At 48.7% G+C, this 26,146-nt stretch overlaps 1 protein-coding gene and 1 non-coding gene across 2 annotated transcripts in view; both read right to left on the bottom strand.

Moving 5' to 3' along the window:
• Nucleotides 1–2,173: 2,173 nt before the first annotated feature.
• The window catches only part of SMAD6 (SMAD family member 6), an 84,809-nt gene continuing 60,836 nt past the window's right edge, over nucleotides 2,174–26,146 (bottom strand). The window contains exon 4 of the mRNA XM_060260362.1: nucleotides 2,174–2,945. Coding sequence (XP_060116345.1) covers nucleotides 2,404–2,945 — 542 coding nt within the window. The 3' untranslated portion in view covers nucleotides 2,174–2,403. The remainder of the gene's footprint in view (nucleotides 2,946–26,146) is intronic.
• TRNAA-UGC (transfer RNA alanine (anticodon UGC)) lies at nucleotides 12,857–12,928 on the bottom strand. The gene has a single exon. It is a non-coding gene; the product is annotated as a tRNA-Ala (tRNA).

Genomic DNA, 26,146 nt, shown 5'->3' on the forward strand with positions numbered 1-26,146 from the left:
CTTTCCTCCCTCCCTCAAACATCTGACATTCAAGTCTTACAGCTCTCAAACATCGGACATTTTATTCTATGTGGCTCTTGTAGGAAGCAAGTTTGTCCACCCCTACTTCAGACCAGATGGCTACCCACCTCAATCTGTCTTCTCAGATAAATGAACTGTTTCTGGGCAACAATAACTGGTATTTTAATACGACCAAAGAGATAGATGTTCACCAGTCTTCCTGACCATTCCAACGTCTTTGAGGAGAATCCCAAGACAGGAAAATTCCCAGACTCCTCTGACTTGCCTGATACATTTCCATATTACAGTGTAAAGGTCTCAATGGTTCATATTTTCTCATCTCCATAATTTGCAAATGTCACATTAAAACGATAGCTATATACACCTCAGCTGTGCAATTTCTGTAGGATGCCTGATGAAATATAAGAAGTGAGGAACATGGAGGGAAAGGCAGGACAGATTTTTGTTACGACAAATTAACGTTAGTCCACTGTGCTGCCAGCCGTAACAGAAAGTCCAGCTCTGGAAACCACGCAATCTGCAAACGCAGACAATCCTGGAACACACAAAATAACCCTTCACCGGTTTTTCAGATCCCTGGCAACTGTTCAAATGTATAATCACTATCGGGGTGGAATTCTAGCAGGAGCTCCTTTGCATATTAGACCACACCCTCCTGATGTAGCCAATCCTCCAATAGCTTACAAAAAAAGAGCCTTGTAAGCTCTTGGAGGATTGGCTACATCAGGGAGTGTGTGGCCTAATAGGCAAAGCAGCTCCTGTTAGAATTCCACCCCTGATCACTATAAATATATAACCTGAGAAAACTGTGAAATATATAAACGGTAAACCTTGGTGTTGTTTTAATGTTTAACATCTCTAAAATGCTCCGATCAGACTGGCGGAACATTTGGGAAAATGTGACGATGGAAAACATTAGGCTCGCTGATCGGACAAATGCTTTTGCTGCAGTTGGCCAGATTCTGGATGATGCATTCAAGAGCCAGGAATAGTTCCTTTTCTTGAATATCACCGTTTGAGGAAGAGGAATGGAAGGTAAAGGGGTTGGACTGGGGGGGAAGAACTGGCAGAGATGCAAATATGCAGTTGCTGCTTTGGAACCTCTTTGTACGATTACAGAATGCCGGAACATAAGAACATAAGAGAAGCCATGTTGGATCAGGCCAACGGCCCATCCAGTCCAACACTCTGTGTCACATAAGAACATAAGAGAAGCCATGTTAGATCAGGCCAATGGCCCATCCAGTCCAACACTCTGTGTCACATAAGAACATAAGAGAAGCCATGTTAGATCAGGCCAATGGCCCATCCAGTCCAACACTCTGTGTCACACAGTGGCAAAATTTTTATATATATATAAAATCAGCTAACTTAGCAATTATATATATATATATATATACACACACACACACACACACACACACACACTGTGGCTAATAGCCACTGATGGACCTCTGCTCCATATTTTTATCTAAACCCCTCTTGAAGCTGGCTATGCTTGTGGCCGCCGCCACCTCCTGTGGCAGTGAATTCCACATGTTAATCACCCTTTGGGTGAAGAAGGACTTCCTTTTATTCGTTTTAACCTGTCTGCTCAGCAATTTCATCGAATGCCCACGAGTTCTTGTATTGTGAGAAAGGGAGAAAAGTACTTCTTTCTCTACTTTCTCCATCCCATGCATTATCTCGTAAACCTCTAAAATTCAGAGCTGAGAATTTTTAGTTATAGTCATGAGCAATGTTCCCTCTAAACTGAGTTAGCGTGAGCTAGCTCAGTTTTTTTTCACAATTTTTTGTCTTAGCCCACAAAAATGGCCCCAGAGCAAACTAATTTATGCAGCAACAACATTAAAACAACTTTCATGCCAGTAGCTCACAAAGTGGGATTTCTGCTCACAAGACTCCACAGCTTAGAGGGAACATTGGTCATAAGAGGAGCCCGGTCGTTGGCTTTCTTTGGAAAAAACACGATTTGGGGGGAAACAGCTATAATGCAAATACTTTATTATCAATGAGTGACTGGCTGGGATTAGCTTTTTGTCTGGGTATTTGGTACTTTAGGGGAAAAAAACTATACAGCCATAGCAGGGCGCTATTCTTTTGCTGTATGATTCCCCCCGCCATCCTTTAGGTAAACCCCCCCCCAAAGATCTGTATTGAAAGACTTATAAGCCAAAGTGCATTTTTTTTCTTTTTTTGTCCATATATAGAATTGCACCGTACATAAATAATTACATTGTAAAAATGACTCCATAATTACAAGTATAATATATATATATATTTCATATAATATATAAAACTTTTATATTAAATCTAGGTAGATGATAATTTGGGGGACTGTCTCGTATGGGGCGGCGGTGCTCCTCCCTCCGAGGCCCACCGCTATCTGTTGTTCCGGAGCAAAATTTCCAGCCAACATGGGCAAGAGGTGATGAACTGTCTAGAGTAGCTGGGCCCCCAGCCCTTGGCAAAACTAATCCGGACGCTGTTCGGGTCGTAAGGCCCGTCTGGGTATTCCAGGTCAGTGGAGTGCTGCAAGAGGCAAGACTTCTCGTAGTCAAAGACCTTGATCGAGTAACCTGGCATCACTTTGCGCACCATCAGTGTCCGACAGTTGGGAATGTCCAGCGTCGGGGAGTTGATGAAGATCGGGTGCTCGCTGCGGTTGTACGCCCACACGCCATCCGGTTCTTTGCTGAGCAAGATCCCGTAGCCGATCTTACTTCGAGTCCTCCGGACAGTCTCGCTCCTGTTATCCAGGTTTAGCTGTCCCAGGCAGAAGCCGTTCCCTTGAGGTAGGTCATAAAAGATACTGACAGATTGTTCGTACACGGGATAGAGGCGCCCCACGCGAGTCCGGTGCTCCCAGTAAGCGACGCTGCACCAGTGGCTTCTCTGAATCGCGTCCGGCGATAGGCTGCCGTCTAGGGAAAAAGAGACACCAAAAAAAGGCAGTGTGCTTAAAAACAGCCAAAAGGAATGTAGGCTTCCAGTCGCTGCTCCCCAAACGCTATTTTTCCCATGCATTTACATTGCTTTATTTTACATCTCGCTTTTCTTCCCAGTTGGAATTTCAAAGTGGCTGAGAACATTATTCTCCCCTCCTACATTTTCTCACAACAACCCTGCCAGGCAGGCCAGGCTGAGAGTTTGCAGTGGGCCCAAAGTCACCCAGCCAGCCTCCATGGTCGAAGAGGGAATTTGAACCTGCGTCGTCCAGTGTCATAAGCCTGCCACTCTATCCACTACACCAGGGATCCCCAACCCCCAGTGAGTCCTGGAGCTCAAAGGAGAGAATGACCCATTTCTCACTAGGCTTGTTCCGGTCTCAGTGCCCTTTCACCCCTGGCGCTTCTGTCCGATTTCGCACAAGCTGCCGCGGGGGTGCAACTTTCCCCACCCATTTGGTGTAGTGGTTAAGTGTGCGGACTCTTATCTGGGAGAACCCCACTTCTCCACTTGCACCTGCTGGAATGGCCTTGGGTCAGCCAGAGCTCTCTTATCTGGGAGAACCAGGTTTGATTCCCCACTCCTCCACTTGCAGCTGCTGGAATGGCCTTGGGTCAGCCAGAGCTCTCTTATCTGGGAGAACCAGCTTTGATTCCCCACTCCTCCCCTTGCAGCTGCTGGAATGGCCATGGGTCAGCCAGAGCTCTCTTATCTGGGAGAACCAGGTTTGATTCCCCACTCCTCCACTTGCAGCTGCTGGAACGGCCTTGGGTCAGTCATAACTCTCACAGGAGTTGTCCTTGAAAGGGCAGCTTCTGGGAGAGCTCTCTCAGCCCCACCTACGTCACAGGGTCTCTGTTGTGGGGGAGGGGGGAAGGTAAAGGAGATTGTGACCTCTCTGAGACTTTGAGATTCAATATTGGGAGGGATATAAATCCAATATCATCATCAGAAAGCAAGCAGAAACGGTTTTCAGAGGATCTTGCTTGCCACGAGAAAGAGGCGGGGCAAGTCACAGTCCCATGGCAGCTTGTGCAAAGTTGAAGTGCTGGGGAGAAAAGGGCTGTGAGATCAGAACAAGCCTCGAGAAATCGGTCAATGTCTTCTTCCCCTCCCTTCTCCTTCCAGCCTTCACTGAAACGGAGAGTTACAACAACTTGATTCTAGTCCAGTGGCATCTTATTAGAGAACAACCTGATTTTCGGGGTATAACCATTTTATTATATAATTTTATTTTAAAATAGAAAAACAATACATGAGCAATGAAAGGAAGCCCTGTCACATATACATATTTGTGTACATTTGAAAAAGAGAAAAATGAATAAAATATTTACCATAAATGTAAACTTGAAAGTATCTCCGGGATTTCTTTATAAATTTGCAAAATACTTTAAAATTGGATACCAAATCGCAAAAAAATTGTCATTTCCTATCTCCACTTGTTTTTTATTCAAATCAGCTAACTTAGCAATTATATCTATCTATCTATCTGTCTGTCTCTCTCTCTCTCAGATCTTCAAGTGCCAAATATTTAAAGGAGGAGCAATTTTTGACTTCCATTTATGTGCTATTGCTAATTTAGCTGCAAAGATCAGAAGTGCTATTCTCTTATTATTAACAGGAGATATTTAAAGTCCTATCCTAAGGCTTAAAAGAACAAACTCTGGTGTCAAGTATAATGTCAAAACTGATTTTATCCAATATCTATCTTGGGGTATAACCTTTTGAGAGGCAAAATTCCCTTTGCCAGACACAGAAGAGTAGAAATGCAGATTATTTCCATACAAGATCAGTAATAAAAAGGATAAAGATTTAAAAAATAAAATAAAGACTAAAATAAGGGGCAGTGCAATGGTCTCAACTGATTGTAGATTTTAAAAAATCTTTATCCTTATTACTGTGCTTGTAATCCAAATAAACTGGAAATGAAATGGTACCATAGAGTTTTCCCTCCCAAATCGCTAGAGCATCTGGGGAAACCACAGAGTTTCCCCGGATGCTGCTAGAGTGGCTGGTGCATGATATTACCAGTGCAATGACATCACTTCTGAGTGACGTCATCGCGCCACTCGTGCAAAAACAGCCCGCCCCCTCCGCTGGGGACTTGGCTACCCTAACATATGGCACGGCTCAACATGGCCCGACAAGGTCTCATTTATGTCAGATTCAGCCCTCATAACAAATGAGTTTGACACCCCTGAGATGATTTTGAACTCCTTCTTTTAAAACAACAGCAGAGAAAGACACTAAGATGTCCGATAATGGATTAGAACACAGGCCCCAACCTAGTTCCCTTCAGGAACCTGAAGCCTGGGTCTCGTCCACTGCCAAGGGCGCTGAGCACCAAGCGCCTCCCTTCGGCTGGTCGACACTGCTCCAAGTTCCCTGCTTCACCAAACAAGCCGCGCCTCAGAAGACAACAACAGCTGCCCATCCAGACTTGGGTTTTGTCTGGCTCCAGCCCCAGTTGGCTTCCTGGGCCGGCATTCAGCTCCCTGACAGTCGATGGCCAGGAGGTGGCCTCCCGACCCCGCTAGGCCTTCGTGCCGTCAACTCCGATTAACTTGCACGCATGCTGATGCCATCGTTTGGCTGGGCTGCCTCCACTGACTCACCAGATTTCAAAAACAGAGGCCCAATTCCTCACCCTCTCCCGCCTTCCTTCTCAGATTACCCTGGCAAGGGAAGCAGACCTCACTGGCCCAGGTCGCATAGGTTTTGTTAAAGGGTTCCACTTGCGTCGCCCTTGCACAGTTTAAAAAGGAACCAAGCAGGAGTCCAGTTGCACCTTTAAGACCAATGAAGTTTTATTCACAATGTAAGCTTTCGGATGCACGCACACTTCATCAGATGATGGGATGGGGGAAAGGGTGAGAACGGAGCTCCCCCCTCCCAATTCTCACTGCCGACAGTGCGAGGGGCTCAAAAACTGCCTGTTCCAAGGGGAAGACTCCACATTTGTAGATCGCACAAGTCCTTTCTCTGTGAACAGCAGTCATGTGGAAAAGTTCAGGAGTTTGACGAAGTTCGAGTCCAGTGTAGGGTTGCCAGAGGCAGGGGATCCCCTGCTTTGGAGCCCCCCCACCCCCGCTTCAGGGTAGGGTTGCCAAGTCCAATTCAAGAAATATCTGGGGACTTTGGGGGTAGAGCCAGGAGACATTAGGGGTGGAGCCAAGATCAAGGCTGTGACAAGCATCATTGAACTCCAAAGGGAGTTCTGCCCATCATATTTAAAGGGACGGCACACCGCTTCAATGCCTTCCTTCCATAGGAAATAATGAAGGATAGGGGCACCTTCTTTTGGGGTTCATAGAATTGGACCCCCTAGTCCAATCTTTTTGAAACTTGGGGGGTATTTTGGGGAGAGGCACTAGATGCTATACGGAAAATTTGGTGCCTCTACCCCAAAAAACAGCCCCCCCCAGAGCCCCAGATACCTGCAGATCAATTCTCCATGATTTTCTATGGGAATAAATCTCCATAGGGAATAATAGAGTTCCCAGCAGACATTTCCCTCCCCTCCCCTCCCCCCGCTTTCTGATGACCCTGAAGTGGGGGGAGGGCCTCCAAACCGGGGGATCCCCTGCCCCCACCTGGGGATTGGCAACCCCGCTTCAGGGTCATTAGAAAGTGTGGGGGGGGAGGAAATCTCTGCTGTGCACACCATTATTCCCTATGAAGACCGATTCCCACAAGGAATAATGGAGAATTGATCTGCCGGTATCTGGAGCTGGGGGGGGGGGCTGTTTTTTTTTGAGACAGAGGCACCAAATTTTCAGTATAGCATCTGGAGGAAAGGAAAGGTCCCCTGTGCAAGCACCAGTTGATTTTGACTCTGGGGGTGACGTCCCATCACGACGTTTTCACGGCAGACTTTTTTATGAGGTGGTTTGCCATTGCCTTCCCCAGTCATCGCCACTTTCCTCCCAGCAAGCTGGGGACTCATTTTACTGACCTTGGAAGGAGGGAAGGCTGAGTCAACCTGAGCCAGCTACCTGAAACCAGCTTCCGCCGGAATCAAACTCAGGTCATGAGCAGAGAGTTCAGACCGCAGTACTGCAAACCTGACCGCTCTGCGCCAACGGGGCTCTGTACATAGCATCTGGAGCCTCTCCTCAAAACAGAAAGAAAAAAAATCCATCTCCCACTTTTTCTCCAAGGAGCTCTGTTGTACTGGCTATCCCCATTTGATATCCTGAGGGTGTCTGTCCCGTGTTCACACGGCGAACTTTACAGCGGAGTGCAGACTGGATTTAAAACTCTTACATCCCACTAGATTGCAGGTTTTGACATCTGAAGCATATCTGCTAGACTAAGCAACCCTGGCAATGGTAAACCACCCGATAAAAAGTCTGCCAAGAAAACGTCCTGATGTGACATCACCCCATGGGTCGGTAAGGACTTGGGTGTTTGCACACGGGGCTATCTTTACCTTTTTCAGCAACCCCAAAGGTTTGGGAACACTAGCACCCCTGGTGAGAGAATGCCTGCTTATAGCACATACATAAGCAAAGCTGCCTTACAGCAAATCAGATCATGATCAGTATTGTCTACTCAGACTGGCAGCCGCTCTCCAGAGTCTCAGGAAGAGGTCTTTCACCACAATTATTACCTGATCCTTTCAACTGAAAATGCCAGGGGTTGAACCTGGGGCCCTCTGCCACGCAGATGCTTTACCACCGAGCCAAAGCCTTTCCCCAAAAGTTTATAACATGCACACAGCTGCATTATACTGAGTCAGACCACTGGTTCATCGGGGTTGGTATTGTCTACTCAGACCGGCAGCCGCTCTCCAGAGCCTCAGGAAGAGATCTTTTGAATCCAGTTGTTTAACTGGAGATGTGTACCCGGGACCTTCTGCATGCCAAGCAGAAGTTCTGCCAGTCAGCCACAGCTCCTCCTCAAAATTCCATAACACACACACACACACACACACACACAAAGCTGCCTTATACTGAATCAGGCCCTTGGTTCATCAAGAAGGAGATGACGACTGTAGATTTATATCCCATCTTTCTCTCTGAATCAAGAGTCTCAGAGCGGCTTACAATCGCCTTTATCTCCTTCCCCCAGAACAGACACCCTGTGAGGTGGGTGGGGCTGAGAGGGCTCTCACAGAAGCTGCCCTTTTAAGGACAACTCCTATAGAGCTATGGCTGACCCAAGGCCATTCCAGCAGCTGCAAGTGGAGGAGGGGGGAATCCAACCTGGTTCTCCCAGATAAGAGAGCTCTGGCTGACCCAAGGCCATTCCAGCAGCTGCAAGTGGAAGAGTGGGGAATCAAAGCCGGTTCTCCCAGATAAGAGTCCGCGCACTTAACCACTACACCAAGGTCAGTATTATCTACTTTGATCGGCAGCTGCTCTCCAGGATTTCTCATCACCTGCTACTTGATCCTTTCAACTGGAGATGCAGAGGATTGAACCTGGGACCTTCTGAATGCCAAGCAGATGCTCTACCACCAAGCCACGGTCATTCCTGTTCAAGCACACGGTGCTAGCTTAGACTAGAGCGGTGGAGAGCTTCAGCCCATATTAGCTTCAAAGGAATACTTGGCTTGACTCCATATTACAGGAGGCTTCCTCCAAAAGCCATTTCTCCCCTCTAGTCTAGCATATGAAACTTTTGGGATGGGCCGATGGGTTGGACAGGGAAATAAGTGGGTGCAGAAATCCTAATATGTGACAAATCAAAGTATTCTCTTATCACTACCCATAGCTCCCCCTCTCCATACTTCCCCAAGAGCACCAGAAACCTAACTCTTTTCGTCAGTGAATCCCAAGAAGTTCAGGATCCCAACCCGATCTCCAGCTTCCAAGCCAGGCAGGCAGTACTAGCCCATCCTGCCAAGCCTGAACTAGCAATTCAATAAATCACACAGTGCCACTTAATGTCATAGGGTGACTGGGAGTTCTGGTATTTCAACAGCCTCTGGAAGATGAGAACTACATTGAGCTAGCTTAGAAAGGCAGGATAGAAATATTGTAAAATAAGTGAAGGACTAGACAAGACAAAAGACCTTCAACTGAACTCTGCGTGTAGCTCAAGAACACCCCCGCTCTCTTACAGGCATTCCATCATTGTTTTCCTAAGCTAGTCTCCAAAAGGACTTTGCACCAAAGTTATCCAATACCAGGGCAAAAAAGGAAGAGGAATCAAAATTTGAGAAGAGAGAAAATGTGGTTTTCTGGACTTTTGGAAGGTTAGACAGGATCCCAAAACATGTTTCAAAATAGGCATTGACAAAAGGTCCTTTATGCAAGCACCAGTCGTTTCCGACTTTGGGGTGACGTTGCCTTCACAATGTGTTCATAGCAGACTTTTTACAGGGTGGTTTGCCATTGCCTTCCCCAGTCATCTACACTTTCCCCCCAGCAAGCTGGGTCCTCATTTTACCGACCTCGGAAGGATGGAAGGCTGAGTCAACCTCGAACCGGCTACCTGAAAACCCAGCTTCTGCCGGGGATTGAACTAAGGTCGTGAGCAGAGCTTAGGACTGCATTACTGCAGCTTTAACACTCTGCGCCACAGGGCTCTTGACAAAAACGACAAGCAAAACAGCCTCTCTGCTTCAAGGGGATGACAAACTTAACTGGTTGTGTCTTCAAAAGGATGATGTTTGTTATGGAACTTTTGGGGGAAAGGGAGTCCACCTCCAGTTTGAAGTAAATTATGCTCTGCACTGAAACAGGAAGTGAGACTTGGGAAAGCTTTCTGAGAAAAGGTGACTGTTTCTATGCCATTTCTCTCTCCCACTCCCGATGCAAAATAAAAGCGTTCTGGATTCGGTGCCATTCTTTCAAGAACGCAAGAGAAGCCATGTTGGATCGGTCAATGGCCCATCCAGTTCAACACTCTGTGTTACACAGTGGCCCAAAAACCCAGGTGCCATCAGGAAGTCCACCAGTGGGGCTAGGACACTCTACAAGCCCTCCCACTGTTGCCCCCCCCCCAAGCACCAAGAATACAGAGCATCACTGCCCCAGACAGAGAGTTCCATCAATATGCTGTGGCTAACAGCCACTGATGGACCTCTGCTCCATGTGTGTTTGTATATGTGTGTGTGCATCTATGTACACACACACACACACACACGTTTCCCAGCATGTCCAAACAAATCCAGAAGAGATTAGCTTGGTCAAAAAGCAAGCACCCTGGCCAGCCCAAACTAATCACCAGCTGAGAGGAAGGAGGCAAAGAGTTGCTCCATTTCCTCCATCTAATGTCGAGGATGAATCTGCTTTTGGCCCCTGGAGCAGCAGAAAACGGCAGTCTATCACTTATTCCGCCACCCCAACCTTGTCAGTTGCAGGGGTTGCCACCTCCAAGTTAGGAAATTCCTGGACATTTGAGGAGAGTGGGGTTTATGGAGTGGAGAAGAAGAAGAAGAAGAAGATGATATTGGATTTATATCCCGCCCTCCACTCCGAAGAGTCTCAGAGCGGCTCACAATCTCCTTTCCCTTCCTCCTCCACAACAGACACCCTGTGAGGTAGATGAAGATATTGGATTTATATCCCGCCCTCCACTCCAAAGAGTCTCAGAGCGGCTCACAATCTCCTTTCCCTTCCTCCCCCACAACAGACACCCTGTGAGGTAGATGAAGATATTGGATTTATATCCCGCCCTCCACTCCGAAGAGTCTCAGAGCGGCTCACAATCTCCTTTCCCTTCCTCCCCCACAACAGACACCCTGTGAGGTAGATGAAGATATTGGATTTATATCCCGCCCTCCACTCCAAAGAGTCTCAGAGCGGCTCACAATCTCCTTTCCCTTCCTCCCCCACAACAGACACCCTGTGAGGTAGATGAAGATATTGGATTTATATCCCGCCCTCCACTCCAAAGAGTCTCAGAGCGGCTCACAATCTCCTTTCCCTTCCTCCCCCACAACAGACACCCTGTGAGGTAGATGAAGATATTGGATTTATATCCCTCCCTCCACTCCAAAGAGTCTCAGAGCGGCTCACAATCTCCTTTCCCTTCCTCCCCCACAACAGACACCCTGTGAGGTAGATGAAGATATTGGATTTATATCCCGCCCTCCACTCCGAAGAGTCTCAGAGCGACTCACAATCTCCTTTATCTTCCTCCCCCACAACAGACACCCTGTGAGGTAGATGAAGATATTGGATTTATATCCCTCCCTCCACTCCAAAGAGTCTCAGAGCGGCTCACAATCGCCTTTATCTTCCTCCCCCACAACAGACACCCTGTGAGGTGGGTGGGGCTGGAGAGGGCTCTCACAGCAGCTGCCCTTTCAAGGACAACTCCTGCGAGAGCTACGGCTGACCTAAGGTCATTCCAGCAGGTACAAGTGGAGGAGTGGGGAATCAAGCCCGGTTCTCCCAGATAAGAGTCCGCACACTTAACCATTACACCAAACTGTCTCTCCGCACCAAACTAGAGGAGGAACCTCAGCACGGTATAACATTACAAAGTTCACCCTTAAAAGTTCACCAAGGGAAAGATACCTAGGTTAGCAACCTTCCACAACACTTTTCACTTATGGATCAATTGACCCAATATTACAGGCACATTTCTACTTTCCTAGTATGGTTTGGGTTTGCAGCTCTCTCCACCCTGATGGTTGGTACAGGTGGGCAGCCATGCTGCCTTTGTTCTGAAGCAACGGAACAAAGTTGGGAGTCCAGTAGCACCTTTAAGACCAACAGAGTTTTATTTAGAATGTCAGCTTTCGTCTGCTAGAAGCACACTTCATCAGACAATGAAATGGGGTACAGCGAGCACTGTTATATATAGCTTGTGGGTAGGGTTAAGCATGCAAAATAGTACAAAGTTAGAATCCAACGGCGAAATGGTGAAATTAACAAACTGAAAGGATAACAGTTTGGTCTGGATAGTGTAAGTTGTGTGGGAAAACAGAGAAAGGCAATAAATGTGTCGGAATTGGAGAATGGAGAATTGCAGTAAATAGAAAGAAAAGGAAAGGTCCCCTGTGCAAGCACCAGTTGTTTCTGACTCTGGGGTGACGTTGCTTTCATAACATTTACACGACAGACTTTTTATTGGGTGGTTTGCCATTGCCTTCCCCAGTCTTTTACACTTTCCCCCCAGCAAGCTGGGAACTCCTTTTACCGGCCTCAGAAGGATGGAAGGCTGAGTCAACCTGGAGCTGGCTACCTGAATCCAGCTTCCGCCAGAATCGAACGCAGGTCGTGAGCAGAGAGTTCAGACCGCAGTACTGCGGCTTTACCACTCTGCACCACGGGGCCGCTGACAGTAAATGAGGAGTCTGTTAATGGCTCTATTTCTCCTCAAGGCTGCGTTAAACTGAGAATGTATTTTTCTCTGACGGCTAGAATGCACAATGCACATCCCGCCCGCCCTGGTCTTGGCCAGCATCCAGTTGTCCTAAGGAGACATAAAGCTGCCTTACATGGAATCAGTCCCTTGGTTAATCAAAGTCAGCATGGAGACAACGTCTGTGCTGTAGCAGTCCTGAGTATGCTGTCCAGGTCATTTCAAGTGTGTATCTGCAAGCTGCAAACCTATTTTAGATTTACTGACATCCGTTACAGAAGTCTCATGGTTAATGCTTTGAGCCTAAGGCCCAAAGGAAAACATGAAATGGCTGGGGCATTGTGAGTTTTTGCACATATACTGCTTCATGTGCTGGTCAGCCAATGGAGAAAACAGAGGCTTTGCTCTGTAGCTCCTGTGTGATTGAGGAAGCCTAGCAAAGCAAACTGTGATGCAGAAGGAAGCAAGAGAGGGAGAAGGAAGCAGATGAAAGTCAGTTGCTCACAGGCCTGAAAAGAGCCCTCCAGGGGCCTGATCTGGCCCTCAGGCCACATGTTTGACACCCCTGCTCTAGGGTATCAAGAAGAGGTCTTTCCAATCACCTGTTTTCTGGTCTTTTAACTGGAGATGCCAGGGATTGAACCTGGGACCTTCTGCATGCAAGGCAGATGCTCTACCACTCAGCTACAGCCCCTCCCTTATTTGCCACACTGGCCCAAATCTTGCTGGTCTACGTCACTTTTGTCTACTCAGACCGGCAGCGACTCTCCAGGGTCTCAAGCTGACGGTTTTCACACCTACTTGCCTGGACCCTTTTTAGTTGGAGATGCCGGGGATTGAACCTGGGACCTTCTGCTTACCAAGCAGATGCTCTACCACTGAGCCACAGCCCCATTCATGGCTCTCCAGGGTCTCCAGCTGAGGTTTTTCACGCCTCCTTCCCTAGACCCTTTTTAGTTGGAGATGCTGGGGATTGAACCTGGGACCTTCTGCTTACCAAGCAGATGCTCTACCACTGAGCCACAGCCCCATTCATGGCTCTCCAGGGTCTCCAGCTGAGGTTTTTCACGCCTCCTTCCCTGGACCCTTTTTAGTTGGAGATGCTGGGGATTGAACCTGGGACCTTCTGCTTACCAAGCAGATGCTCGACCACTGAGCCACCGTCCTTCTGTTGTGTATGTAGACTAATGTTTCATTTCACTAGTGTTCCTGCCTGGCTCATTGGAGCCTTTAGGACTGAGCTTGGGAACAATGGGCAGGAGGATCCAAATCCCTGCTGCCCTGCTCCAATCAGGGTCCCCCTGCTGCTATGAATGATCCAACGGCATCCTAGCGTGTGAACCTTGAACTGTATATAGCTGGCCCCATTGGCCCAGTTCAGCAGTCTTCTAAGTTCAACCATTACCATGCTGTGACTCAATCAAGAGCTATGAGCACTGCAACCTCGTCTCCTCCTTGCATTGAACCCACCATGTTATAGTTTCTCTTTTGCAATGAGCCCAACTACTTAACATACCTGAGCCCTACAAGTTGCAGCTGGAAGGCCTCGCTATAAAACCCAGCCTCTGACACTGAGCCACTGCTTTTCAAAGCTCTGGCGGAGCGAGCGGAGGGGGGGCGAGTTATCTGGCGGTGGAAATTTTTACCAGAGGCATGCCCCCCCCCACCAACTCGCTCCCCTCCAGAGCTGCCCTCCCCACGGCGGCTTCGGACTCACAAAGCCGAACCAGCAGCACAGGGCAGGGGACGAATGGGGAGTTTCCTTTCCAAACTCCCCAAGCGCTTGTTTGTACAAGCCCACCCCTTTGGAGACATACCTGCCGGGCGATGTAATTTTGAGCTCGAGTTTGCTCTCCCGCCCCTTCTCCAGTGCTCCACCTCCCCCTTGTAAATTTTCTTGAGTCAAACGCAGGGAGAAACCTGACTCCGGCTCATTTGCGCGTGACAGAGAGCACAGAGGGCAAGGTTGCCAGCTCCACGTTGGGAAATTCCTGGAAACATAGGAATAGTGCCGGAGGAGGTTGTTCAGAGAGGCGTAATGCTGCAGCATCCACACTGCGAGAGCCAGTTTGGTGTAGTGGTGAAGTGTGTGGACTCTTATCTGGGAGAACCGGGTTTGATTCCCCACTCCTCCACTTGCAGCTGCAGGAATGGCCTTGGGTCAGCCAGAGCTCTCATAGGAGTCATCCTTGAAAGGGCAGCTCTGGGAGCTCCCTCAGCCCCATCTACCTCACAGGGTGTCTGTTGCGGGGGAGGAAGGTAAAGGAGATTGTGAGCTGCTCTGAGACTCTTCGGAGTGGAGGGCAGGATAGAAATCCAATATCTTCATCTACCTCACAGGGTGTCTGTTGTGGGGGAGGAAGGGAAAGGAGATTGTGAGCTGCTCTGAGACTCTTCGGAGTGGAGGGCGGGATATAAATCCAATATCTTCATCTACCTCACAGGGTGTCTGTTGTGGGGGAGGAAGGGAAAGGAGATTGTGAGCTGCTCTGAGACTCTTCGGAGTGGAGGGCGGGATATAAATCCAATATCTTCATCTACCTCACAGGGTGTCTGTTGTGGGGGAGGAAGGTAAAGGAGATTGTGAGCCGCTCTGAGACTCTTCGGAGTGGAGGGCGGGATATAAATCCAATACCTTCATCTACCTCACAGGGTGTCTGTTGTGGGGGAGGAAGGGAAAGGAGATTGTGAGCCGCTCTGAGACTCTTCAGAGTGGAGGGCGGGATATAAATCCAATACCTTCATCTACCTCACAGGGTGTCTGTTGTGGGGGAGGAAGGTAAAGGAGATTGTGAGCTGCTCTGAGACTCTGAGATTCAGAGTACAGGGTGGGATATAAATCCTTCTTCCTCCTCCTCTTCCTCTGCTTCTTCTCAGCCCTCTTCTCCAAGGGAACTGATCTCTGGAGACCAGATGGAATTCCAGGAGATCTCCAGGTCCCTTCTGGAGCTCGGCAGGGTGTCAATGCACCTGCGCTTGCAACTAAAACCTCCCCCTGAAATGAAGCTGAAAATCAAATTCGAAGGGAGCATCGCATACGTCCTTTTCAGGGCCGTCGCTGAAGTTTTTCTCTGAAACGTCCCTTCTGCCCCAGAAACTGGGAACTGGATGGGGAAGCATGCCAAAGTCCCATATAGCCATCGAGCCGGACAAAATCTGCCACCTCCAGCTGCAGAGCCAGAGGTGTGAAGCTTTTTCTGTCTTGAAAAGTCTACGCATTGTTATGCTAATTTTTTTTGCAGGAGAATCTGCCTTGTGGTAAATCATCTCATTTTTAAAAACTTCCCTTCCAGCCCCAGCAACCGTCTACACTCTTCCTTCCCCCACTGTGAGCCGTCTTTTGTTAGCTTTATCTCTCCGCTGCTACTCAGGAGGTGGCCTGGAGCCAGGGTGCAGTTATTAATTAATCTTGAGGGTGCAAGCTGCATTCCTGGCCAGTCAAACCACTTCCTCTGCCGGCCGAGACAGGGGACATGGCTTGGGCCTGCCAGCTCGCCTTCTGCTTCTGAACAAAAATGGAAGCCCCAAGATGCAGGGAGAGACATCTGCAGAACAGTGCCCACACTGAAATGGGTTGCAATTAAACCAAAAGAGTTTCCAACTCAACATTAGGAAGAACTTCCTGACGGTTAAGAGTGGTTCCTCAGTGGAACAGGCTCTCCCTCCTTGGAGGTTTTTAAACAGAGACTAGATGGTCTTAGGGAGGGGCTGCGGCTCAGTGGTAGAGCATCTGCTTGGTAAGCAGAAGGTCCCAGGTTCAATCCCCGGCATCTCCAAAAAAGGGTCCAGGCAAATAGGTGTGGAAAACCTCAGCTTGAGACCCTGGAGAGCCGCTGCCAGTCTGAGAAGACAATACTGACTTTGATGGACCCAGGGTCTGATTCAGTATAAGGCAGCTTCATATGTTCATGGTCACCTGACAGCAATGCAGATCCTGTGAATTTAGGGGGAGGTGTTTGTGAGTTCCCTGCATTATGCAGGGGGTTGGACTAGATGACCCCTGGAGGTCCCTTCCAACTCTATGATTCTAACCCCAACCCTTTTCCATATCTACCTCTCTCTCTTATTAAAGTATTTCCTAATGGAAATCCCACTATTCAAAATTAAAACAAGGACCGAGAAGTGACCTAGAAAGCTTAATTCTGGAATGCCTAGATTTGAATATGTATGGTATGCCAAAGTTTATTGCCCATAGTCAAAGGCCATTACCACCTAACACAGGGGTGCCAAACACGAAGCCCATGGGCTGAATCAGGCCCTCAAGCAACTGTCTCTTGTCTGCTTCCTTCTCCCTCTCTCTCTCTTGCTTCCTTCTGCATCTCAACTTGCTTTGCCAGGCTTGCTCAATCCCACAGGAGCGACAGAGCAAAGCCTCTGCTTTCTCTGTTGTCTTCCTCCCCACCCCTCGTCCCCTGAGGAGGGCGGGAAAGAGCCAGAGCTTCCTTTGCCCAGTTCCCTGGATTCTGTGGGAGAGATACAAAGAAAGCACCTTTAAGACCAACGAGTGAATGTTTTAAGCACGTTTTATTTTAAGGGTTTTGTTTAAAAAAAAAAAGAAAAGCTTTAGTCGTGTTTCTGTGTCCTTTAGAAAGTTTGTATCTCTTGCTACTTAATCTTAAATAGGTACACACACGGCCCGGCCCAAGAGCCGACAAAGTCTCATTTATGTCAGATCCAGCCCTCATAACAAATGAGTTCGACACCCCTGATAACAGATACAATATAATTGCAAGCCTCCACATGAAAACAACCTGAGAGAATTGTGACTACCGGCAAGTGCACACGGTGGAGGAGTGGGGAAGCAAACCGCCACTCTTAACTGCTACAAAAAACTGGCTATTTAGCCGAGAGAGGCAATATGGTGAGATGGCCCAGAGGACAGGGGATCAAATACAGGGTGACCAGCCTCTAGTCTAAGTCAAGAGCCCCGTGGCGCAGAGCGGTAAAGCTGCAGTACTGCAGTTGGAGCCCTTTGCTCGTGACCTGAATTCGATCCCAGCGGGAGCTGGTTCAGGTAGCCGCTCAAGGTTGACTCAGCCTTCCATCCTTCCGAGGTCGGTCAAATGAGTCCCCAGCTTGCTGAGGGGAAAGTGTAGATGACTGGGGAAGGCAATGGCAAACCACCCTGTAAAAAGTCTGCCGTGAAAACGTGAAAGCAACGTCACCCCAGAGTAAAAAATGACTGGTGCTTGCACAAGGGACTGACTACCTTTACCTTTTAGCCTCTAGGTCAGATGGGGCCAAACTTGTTTAATGTAAGAGCCACAGAGAAAAATGTTTGAGAGCTGTAAGAAAGGAAGGAAATGGGGGAAGGAGGAGGGAGGGAGAGGTGGAAAGAAAGCAACTTTAACTTGAAATGCATTCTCCAAGCTGCTAGCTAGCTTGGCTTGGAGAAGCGATTTAAAGAGACAAATGCCTTCTCCAAGCCAGCCAACAGGGCGGTAGGGGCTTCAAGAGCCACGCAACGTGTGAGAGAGCCACAGTTTGGCCTCCCCCTGCTCTAGGTGGCAGCTGGAGACCTCCAGACGACAGAGATCAGTTCCCCTGAAGAAAATGGATGCTTTGGAAAGTAGCTTGTGTGGCATTTACACCCCACTGAAGTCCCTCCCCTCCCCAAATCCTGCCCTCTTCAGGCTCCACCCCTGCCCCCCTTCCAATTCCAGGTATTTCCCAACACGGAGCTAACAACACTAGATCAAATGATTTCTTGGCAGCACTGGGGTGGGTGTGGGGGAGTGGAATCTTCTCCAAGCACCACTTTTTTGCAGCCATCCTGAGCCCCCTGAAGGAGAATAATAACGTGTGAGAGCCAGTTTGGTGTAGTGGTTATGTGCGCGGACTCTTATAACGGAGAACCTGGTATGATTCCCCACTCCTCCTCCACTTGCAGCTGCTGGAAGGGCCTTGGGTCAGCCAGAGCTCTCTTATCTGGGAGAACCGGGTTTGATTCCCCACTCCTCCACTTGCAGCTGCTGGAATGGCCTTGGGTCAGCCAGAGCTCTTTTATCTGGGAGAACCGGGCATGATTCCCCACTCCTCCTCCACTTGCAGCTGCTGGAAGGGCCTTGGGTCAGCCATAGCTCTGGCAGCACTGTCCTTGAAAGGGCAGCTTCTGTCTCTCAGGCCCACCTACCTCACAGGTCTCTCTCAGCCCCACCTACCTCACAGGGTGTCTGTTGTGGGATGGGGGGGGGGGGAAGGTAAAGGAGATTGTGACTGCTCTGAAATTCAGAGTATGGGGTGAGATATAAATCCAATATCATCTTTTTTCTTCTTACTCCTCCTGCCACGCTGATAAAACAGAAATGCCAAGCCATATCCCGCGTAAGTGGTGTGGAGCACCCCCAGCCTCGATTTAGGAAATGTGAACGGTCTTAGGAGTTGGGAATGTTCCGGACAAGGGTTCATTCATAGCCCCGGCTCCCATGACCTCCATCCACCAAGGCCTCAGAGCAGGGCAGGTGGCAGAGTTAATCCGCATCAGCTGCACCAAGACGCCCAGAAGGGAAACAGAAGCACGGCTCCGTTTTGCTGTCTGAAAGCGGCAGGGTTGGAGGAGAAGCCCTGCGACTGGACGGGGGCAACACTGAGACAATTCCTACTTTTAAAAGGTAAAGGTAGTCCCCTGTGCAAGCACCAGTCGTTTCCGACTCTGGGGTGATGTCACATCACGTCTTCATGGCAGACTTTTTACAGAGCGGTTTGCCATTGCCTTCCCCAGTCATCTACACTTTCCCCCCTGCAAACTGGGTACTCCTTTTACCGACCTCGGAAGGATGGAAGGCTGAGTCAACCTGGAGCCGGCTACCTAAGCCAGCTTCCGCCGGGAATGAACTCAGGTTGTGAGCAGAGGGCTCCAACCGCAGTACTGCAGCTTTACCACTCTGCGCTCTTACTTACTACGGTTTATTTTCCGTACACCCCCCTCTCGCTTTTTGGAAGAGGAGGATGAAGAGCAGAGAGAACGACTGGGGCAGAGGAGGCAGGCGGCAAATCAACCGGGGGGGGTCTCTCTTTCACCGTGGCAGGCCGACAGGTTTGTGAGAAGTCCGGGGTTCCCCTGCACAAGCTGGGACAGGCTCCCGAAGCTGTTAACAAGAAAAGAAACTCTCCGTTTTGTGTTTTAGAAAAGCAGGGCAACAAAACCCAACCCCCCCAAAAGCTGGGTTAAATCAACATCTGCAAAAGATATCCCCACCGAACAACATAGCAGGATTTCATTAAGTAAATTGCAACTTGGCAAAGACTCTGAGAGGGGGGGGAAGGAGGGGGGGGCGGAAAGAAAGCCGCAGTCAGGCCTGTAATTTTCAACTGGGCTGCAAGAGAGACTGCGTTTCCAAAGCTGAAATTTTAAGAGGGGGAAAAAAAGAAATCTCACTCCCTGGCTTCTGCCGTTCTCACCTCCGAGAACCACAATGTTTGCAGGTAATTATACCATTTAGGAAGAGTCTCCCTGCTGGGGAGATAAAGGGGGGGGGGGATAAGGGGAGAGGAAGAGGTCTCTCAAAAGACTCCATTGTAATCTAGAATACAACTCCCCAGGGCGCAATGCCCAGGGGAGGGGTTTGCCCAGAGTGGTGGGCTAGCTGCCGGCTTGGTGGCGTGCAGGCCTGGCGCATAGAAAATCTGAAAATGCAAAAAAACCCCAACCCCCAAAAAACCAGTAAAACAGAAGCTAGTAACAGGAGTGATGCCCCAAGATGAGTGGCCGTGCCAGTCTTCCTGTAGCTGCAGTCCAAGCTCTCTGCTCACGACATGAGTTCAATCCCAGCGGAAGCTGGTTCAGGTAGCTGGCTCAAGGTTGACTCAGCCTTCCATCCTTCCAAGGTCGGTCAAATGAATCCCCAGCTTGCTGTGTGTGTGTGTGTGTGTGTGTGTGTAGATGGCTGGGGAAGGCAGTGGCAAACCACCCCGTAAAAAGTCTGCCATGAAAACGTTGTGAGAGCAACGTCACCTCAGAGTCGGAAACGACTGGTGCTTGCACAGGGGACCTTTCCTTTCCCTTTTTTTAGCAGGAGAAAAGAGCAAGAGTCCAGGAGCACCAGAATTTTGAAGTCCCTGCTCGTTTCTTCAAAGTTTGGACACTGGTTCAATTCCTTTGCCTGCTCCCCACAAGCAATGCCACCAGGCTGGGAAATCTCTCATGGTTTGGGGGGTGCAGCCATGAGAAGTCAGGTTTGGGGATGGGAGAGACCTCAGCAGGGTGTGGCGCCAGTTTGGTGTGGTGGTTAAGTGTGTGGACTCTTATCTGGGAGAACCGGGTTTGATTCCCCACTCCTCCACTTGCACCTGCTGGAAGGGCCTTGGGTAAGCCAGAGCTCTTACAGAGCTGTCCTTGAAAGCGCAGCTGCTGTAAGAGTTCTCTCTGCCCCACCTACCTCACAGGGTGTCTGTTGCTGTTACTATTTGCAATGAAAGCCAGTTTGGTGTAGTAGTTAAGTGCATGGACTCTTATCTGGGAGAATCAGGTTTGATTCCCCACTCTTCCACTTGCACCTGCTGGAAGGGCCTTGGGTCAGCCATAGTTCTCATAGGAGTTGTCCTTGAAAGGGCAGCTGTAAGAGCTCTCTCGGCCCCACCCACCTCACATGGTGTCTGTTGTGGGGGGAGAAGATATAGGAGATTGTGAGCCGCTCTGAGTCTCTGATATATATAAATCTGCAGGGATATAAATCTGCAGTCTTCTTCTTCCCCTATGGAGTCCACCCTCCATAGCAGCCCATTTTCTCCAGGGGAACTATCTGTGGTCATTTATAGTAATTCCAGGCCATACCTGGAGGGTTGGCAACCCTAAAGCACATTCTAGCCCAACCAGGAGTTCTAGATGGTGAAAGCCTCCCCTTCCAGTGACTCAGCAAATACTCTCCACCAGAAGACCCAGCGCTTGCAGAAGGAATAAACACATGTGCATTCTAAAATAAATCTCTCCGAACTGCCCAGTTGCAGTCGGTAGATACGAGCTTCCCCCCTCAACACAGCAGCCTTCCAACTTCGAGTTAAATGGTGAACTGGGAAGACCAAAAAAACCCCTCCAGCCCGCAGCTCCAATTATTTGCTTAGACAGGGCTTGGCTCCTTGCAATTTTCCTGGCACTCGAGAGTACGGTCTGTTATTTTGGAAGACTCTCCTCTGTATACAGAGCCTGAGAAACCAGCGAGCTGACTTCCTCCGTGGTCTAAACATCCGCATGCCGTCCTTCTCTGGATAAAAACTGCGCGCTGCAGGAAATGGGACGAGAACCCTCAATAACTCTGCGCGCAGAGAACAAACAGGCAATCTCAGCAAAAAAACCCAACAAAACAACAACAACAACCCAGAGCTACAAACTGGAGCCTCTTGAAATCCGGCCACCAGTGGCAGCGACCAGGATGCAAACGTCAAAAGCCAGCTGCTAACGAAGTATCTGACGCACCTATTCGACTCTTAAGAATCTTGACATCTTGTCCTGGCCTGAAAGGACACACACCTAGCATTTGTGGAGCTGCACTGAACAGGCCAAATGTGGTGATAGTTATCATAGCAAAACTGGGTTTTGCAGAGAGGTCCAGGGTGTCATGAGTTAGCCAGGGCTCAGCAATAGCGATGACTCCTCAGGAAAAGAGAAGCCCCGTGTTACCAACCTTGAGTCAACTGAAGCTGACCAGCAGGAAACAGAGCTGCAGTCTTCTCAGGATGCAAAGCCAACAGCTGGTGAAGAGCCACCAACACCCTCCTCCAGCCATGGTTCAGCAGGTGAACCTCAGTTGGCCATTCCCAGCCCACCAGTATCACCCACCTCCTTAGAGCACCACAGACAAAGACTAAAAACAGAGCTACAGACAAGACAGCAAAGTGCACGCCTCCTGGCCTGACGCCAACTGCTTCCTGATAACGAAGATGAGTACCTGCAGAATTCCTTCTGAGCAGCTGGTTGCCAGCCTGACCCTTAGGCATGGGGCTATAAAAACAGCCAAGACAGGCTGCTAGGTGTGGATGCAATATATACCTTAGGTGCTCAGCCACCAACTCTGCCTTGCCTGATTCTTGGAACCTGACTTGGAACTTAACTCTGCGTCGCCTGACTTCGGGAACTCTGACCTGGGACTGAGTGACCCTGTCTTGCCTGACCCCTGGCACCTGAGACTCCGAGCCTGTAAGCCAGCACAGTTTGTGTCCACCGTACTTCAAAACAGCATGGACGATGCAGCTGAATCCTTGACTGATTTGGTTACCGCTCCCAACATGTGTGATCCCTGCTGCCATTTCCCCAAGAAAATACTCAATAAGTCCTCCAAAGGAGCTTGGAGGGAGTCATGAAGAATTCCCTGCCTTTTTGGTGTAGCGGTATAGAGAGACAGTTTGGTGTAGTGGTTAAGCGTGTGGACTCTTATCCAGGAGAACCGGGTTTGATGCCCCACTCCTCCATTCGAAGCGGCTGGAATGGTCCTGGTTTAGCCACAGCTATCGCAGGAGTTGTCCTTGAAAGGGCAGCTGCTGTGAGAGCTCTCAGCCCCACCCCCCTCACAGGGTCAGGGTGTCTGTTGCGGGGGGAGAAGATATAGGCGATTGTAAGCGGCTCTGAGTCTCTGATTCAGAGAGGAGGGTGGGGTTTAAACCTGCAGTCTTCTTCCTCTTCTTCTTCTAGTGCAAACTATATATCAGGGGTGGCCAAGCTTGCTTAACGTAAGAGCCACACAGAATGGACATCAGATGTTTGAGAGTTGCAAGATATGAACATCAAACGTGGAAGGAAGGAAGGCAAATGGCCAGGGGAAGGGGGAGGTAGAAAGAAAGCAGCTTAAATGCATTCTCCAAGCCGCCAGTTGGCTTGGCTCAAATAAGTGATTCAAAGAGAGAAATACCCTCTTCTAGCCAGCCAATAAGGCAGTGGGGGCTTGGAGAGCTTCACAATGTGTGTGAAAAAGCCACGTGTGCCTCCTGAGCCATAGTTTGGCCACCCCTGCTATATATGAAGCTTCAAGCAAGGGATATCGTCAACTTCAAACTGAGCCTCTTAAAAGGGAGAGCTGCCAAGTGGGCGATGCCACCACTTCTTTCCTCCTCTCCACTCCTGACAAATTTCTCGGACTTTGCTACTCACACGAGTACTGCGTTAACTGATCCCCAGAAAGCTGAGCGAGCCAATCTTGCATCAGGGAAAAGGTTCCCTACCTGACTGCACCAAACAGTTCCAGCGATTGGCCCAAGATTTGGGTTGGAATGAGGCTACCCTGCTCAACCAACACCTGGAAGAGTTATCGGAAGAGGTGCTGGGCAAAGAGGGATCTACAACGAACCTTTTTGCAACTCAAGTGCCCACCTGATGAAGTTAAGAAATAGATTTAACAAAGCCAGAATGGTACCCCGAGAAAACCTGTTGCAAGACAGGCCCAAAAGAGACAATCACAGATCACCACTAGTGGTCACATACAGTACTCAACTTAAAACAGTTCAACGCATCATCAGTCACTTACAAGGGTGTCAAACATGTGGCCCAGGGGCCAAATCAGGCCCCCGGAGGGCTCCTATCAGGCCCCTGTGCAACTGGCTCTTGTCGGCTTCCTTCTCCCTCTCTCTTGCTTCCTTCAGCATTTCAACTTGCTTTGCAAGGCTTGCTCAATTGCACAGGAGCTACGGAGCAAAACCTTGATTTTCTCCACTGGTTGAGGATCCTCCCCCTCCTCGTACCCTGGGGAGGGAGGGAAAGAGTCAGAGCTTTCCCTGGATCCCATGGGAGAGATACAAAGAAAGTACCTTTAAGACCAACATTTGCTAATATTTTAAGCATGTTTTGTTTTAAGATTTTTTTAAAAAAAAATCTTTAGGCATGTTTGTGTCCTTTTAAAAGTTTATATCTCTGCGACCTAATCTTAAATCGGTACACACATGGCCTGGCCCAACATGGCCCTCAGAATAAATGAGTCCGACACCCCTGCTCTACTGGATAATGACAACTCTCTTTCACAAGCACTGGGGGACAAACCTTTTCTTGTGCACAGACAGCCACCGTGTCTTAAACAGCTCCTCAACCACAATAATACAACTTCTAATCCAAATATGAACACTGGTGCCAGAGTTTGCAATAAACCGAGATGCCAACTTTGCAGCCACGAACACCTAGACATCACAATCACTGGACCTAAAGACATCAACTACACCATCTCAGGATCATTCATTTGCTCATCTTCTAACACTGTCTATGCTTGCTAAATGCCCTGCAGTTCTCTACATAGTGCAAACAGGTCAAACCCTATCCCAAAGGATAAATGGACAAAAATCTGACATCAAGAATCACAAGACTGAGAAACCTGTAGGGGAACACTTCACCCTTCCAGAACATTCAATGGATGACCTCAAAGAAGCTTTTTTATTGCCAAAGGAACTTCAGGAACAGTAATTGCAAGTTATTACAACACTCAGAACAACTGAATCCCCAGGACTTAATAGGGATACTGGTTTCTTATCTTGCTACACATGCTAACATCATTAAGCCCTTACATCTGTATTCTCACTAATCCCCCAGAAGGGCCATATGGTCACCTTTCTTTTATTTCTTATTAGTAATAACAGATTAGGAGATTGTAATGTAACGTAATGAAAAGCAGAATGTTATGTTATTTGGAATGCTAGACTGAAATTTATTTCTCTGGTTCAGGGATAGGCAGGCCTCGGATTCAGCAGGAGCTCACACAGCAGCACAGCTCCTGAACCCTTTTGAGAGTTCCACCTCCTCCTTCCCACCTTGTCCACTGAATCGTAAGTGCAGCTGCATAACAATTCCGGATGAGCTCCACCACCTATTTTTCCACAAAATGACCCTTGGAATATAACCAATCACTCCACTGCAATGAAGATACGGTAAGGTCACACCCATGCTTGAAAGGAGATGGACGGAGTGGAGTGGCAGTCTCAGTTAATTACTCTCAGCATTCCACAATTAACACTGGTATATTTACACATCAGTCTCCGATTTTGACATACTTATTTCCTTCACTATGTTTCTCCCCAGAATTAAACCCAAACAAATTATAACCAAATCAACTAAGCTTGTTAGCCCTGTTTGATCCTTGAATCTGTTAAATGTCTTCATTATGCTGATTTATTGCTCATAATCTATCTATATGTATGGACTGGTAATTTCCATTCCGTTGTATTTGAAGAAGTGTGAATGCACACAAAAGCTTATACTTTGAATACCTGGGTCTTAAAGTTGCCACTGGACCCAAACCTTGTTCTGCTGCTTCAGACCAACACAGTGACACACCCCTCCCCCCCAAAAAATCTATTCCATGAAGAGTCTTTTTCCATGCATAGGAGGGCTAATGCCCTGTTCTGCCCCTAGATGTCGCTAGTGCATAATTTGCCTAGTGTAGACCTCTTTAGAGGCAACACGGAAGAAATAAAAATAAACAAAAGCTTGGGTGTACTTAGTTTGCTTAAATGGATTAGGATACTTCAAAAACAGTTCTACTGGCAGCAAGATCTAGGCTTACCAAGGGTGAGAAAAGCATACGCAGCTCAAGGAGACTCAGCTGAAAAATCTTGCACATTCTCCATTAAGTTTGGCCTCCTAATAACGCTATGAGGGAGGTCACAGCTGTTCACGGGTTGGGTCCAGATGTTTCTGCAGGCCCACCTAGGGGAGCATGATTTTTCCAGATCCCACCCCCCCATGGGAGCCTGAAAAGCCCCCAAAATGCTGTTCTTGAGGAAGAGTACCCATAGAAACAAATTCCAGGGGGCACACTGGGCTTCCCTGGGAGGAGGAGACAGGAAAACAGTGCTCTCTGGGTGGAAAGCCTTACACCCCCAGACACGTCTAGCCTGGATCCAAGCCCTTGAGAGCCCGATGCTAAAAGACAGCATTTTGCCCAAAGTCACACAGCAAACCCGCAACCAGGGGTAGAATTCTAGCAGGAGCGCCTTTGCCTAT

Source organism: Heteronotia binoei, chromosome 19 (assembly GCF_032191835.1).
Source record: "Heteronotia binoei isolate CCM8104 ecotype False Entrance Well chromosome 19, APGP_CSIRO_Hbin_v1, whole genome shotgun sequence".
Taxonomy (NCBI): Eukaryota; Metazoa; Chordata; class Lepidosauria; order Squamata; family Gekkonidae; genus Heteronotia; species Heteronotia binoei.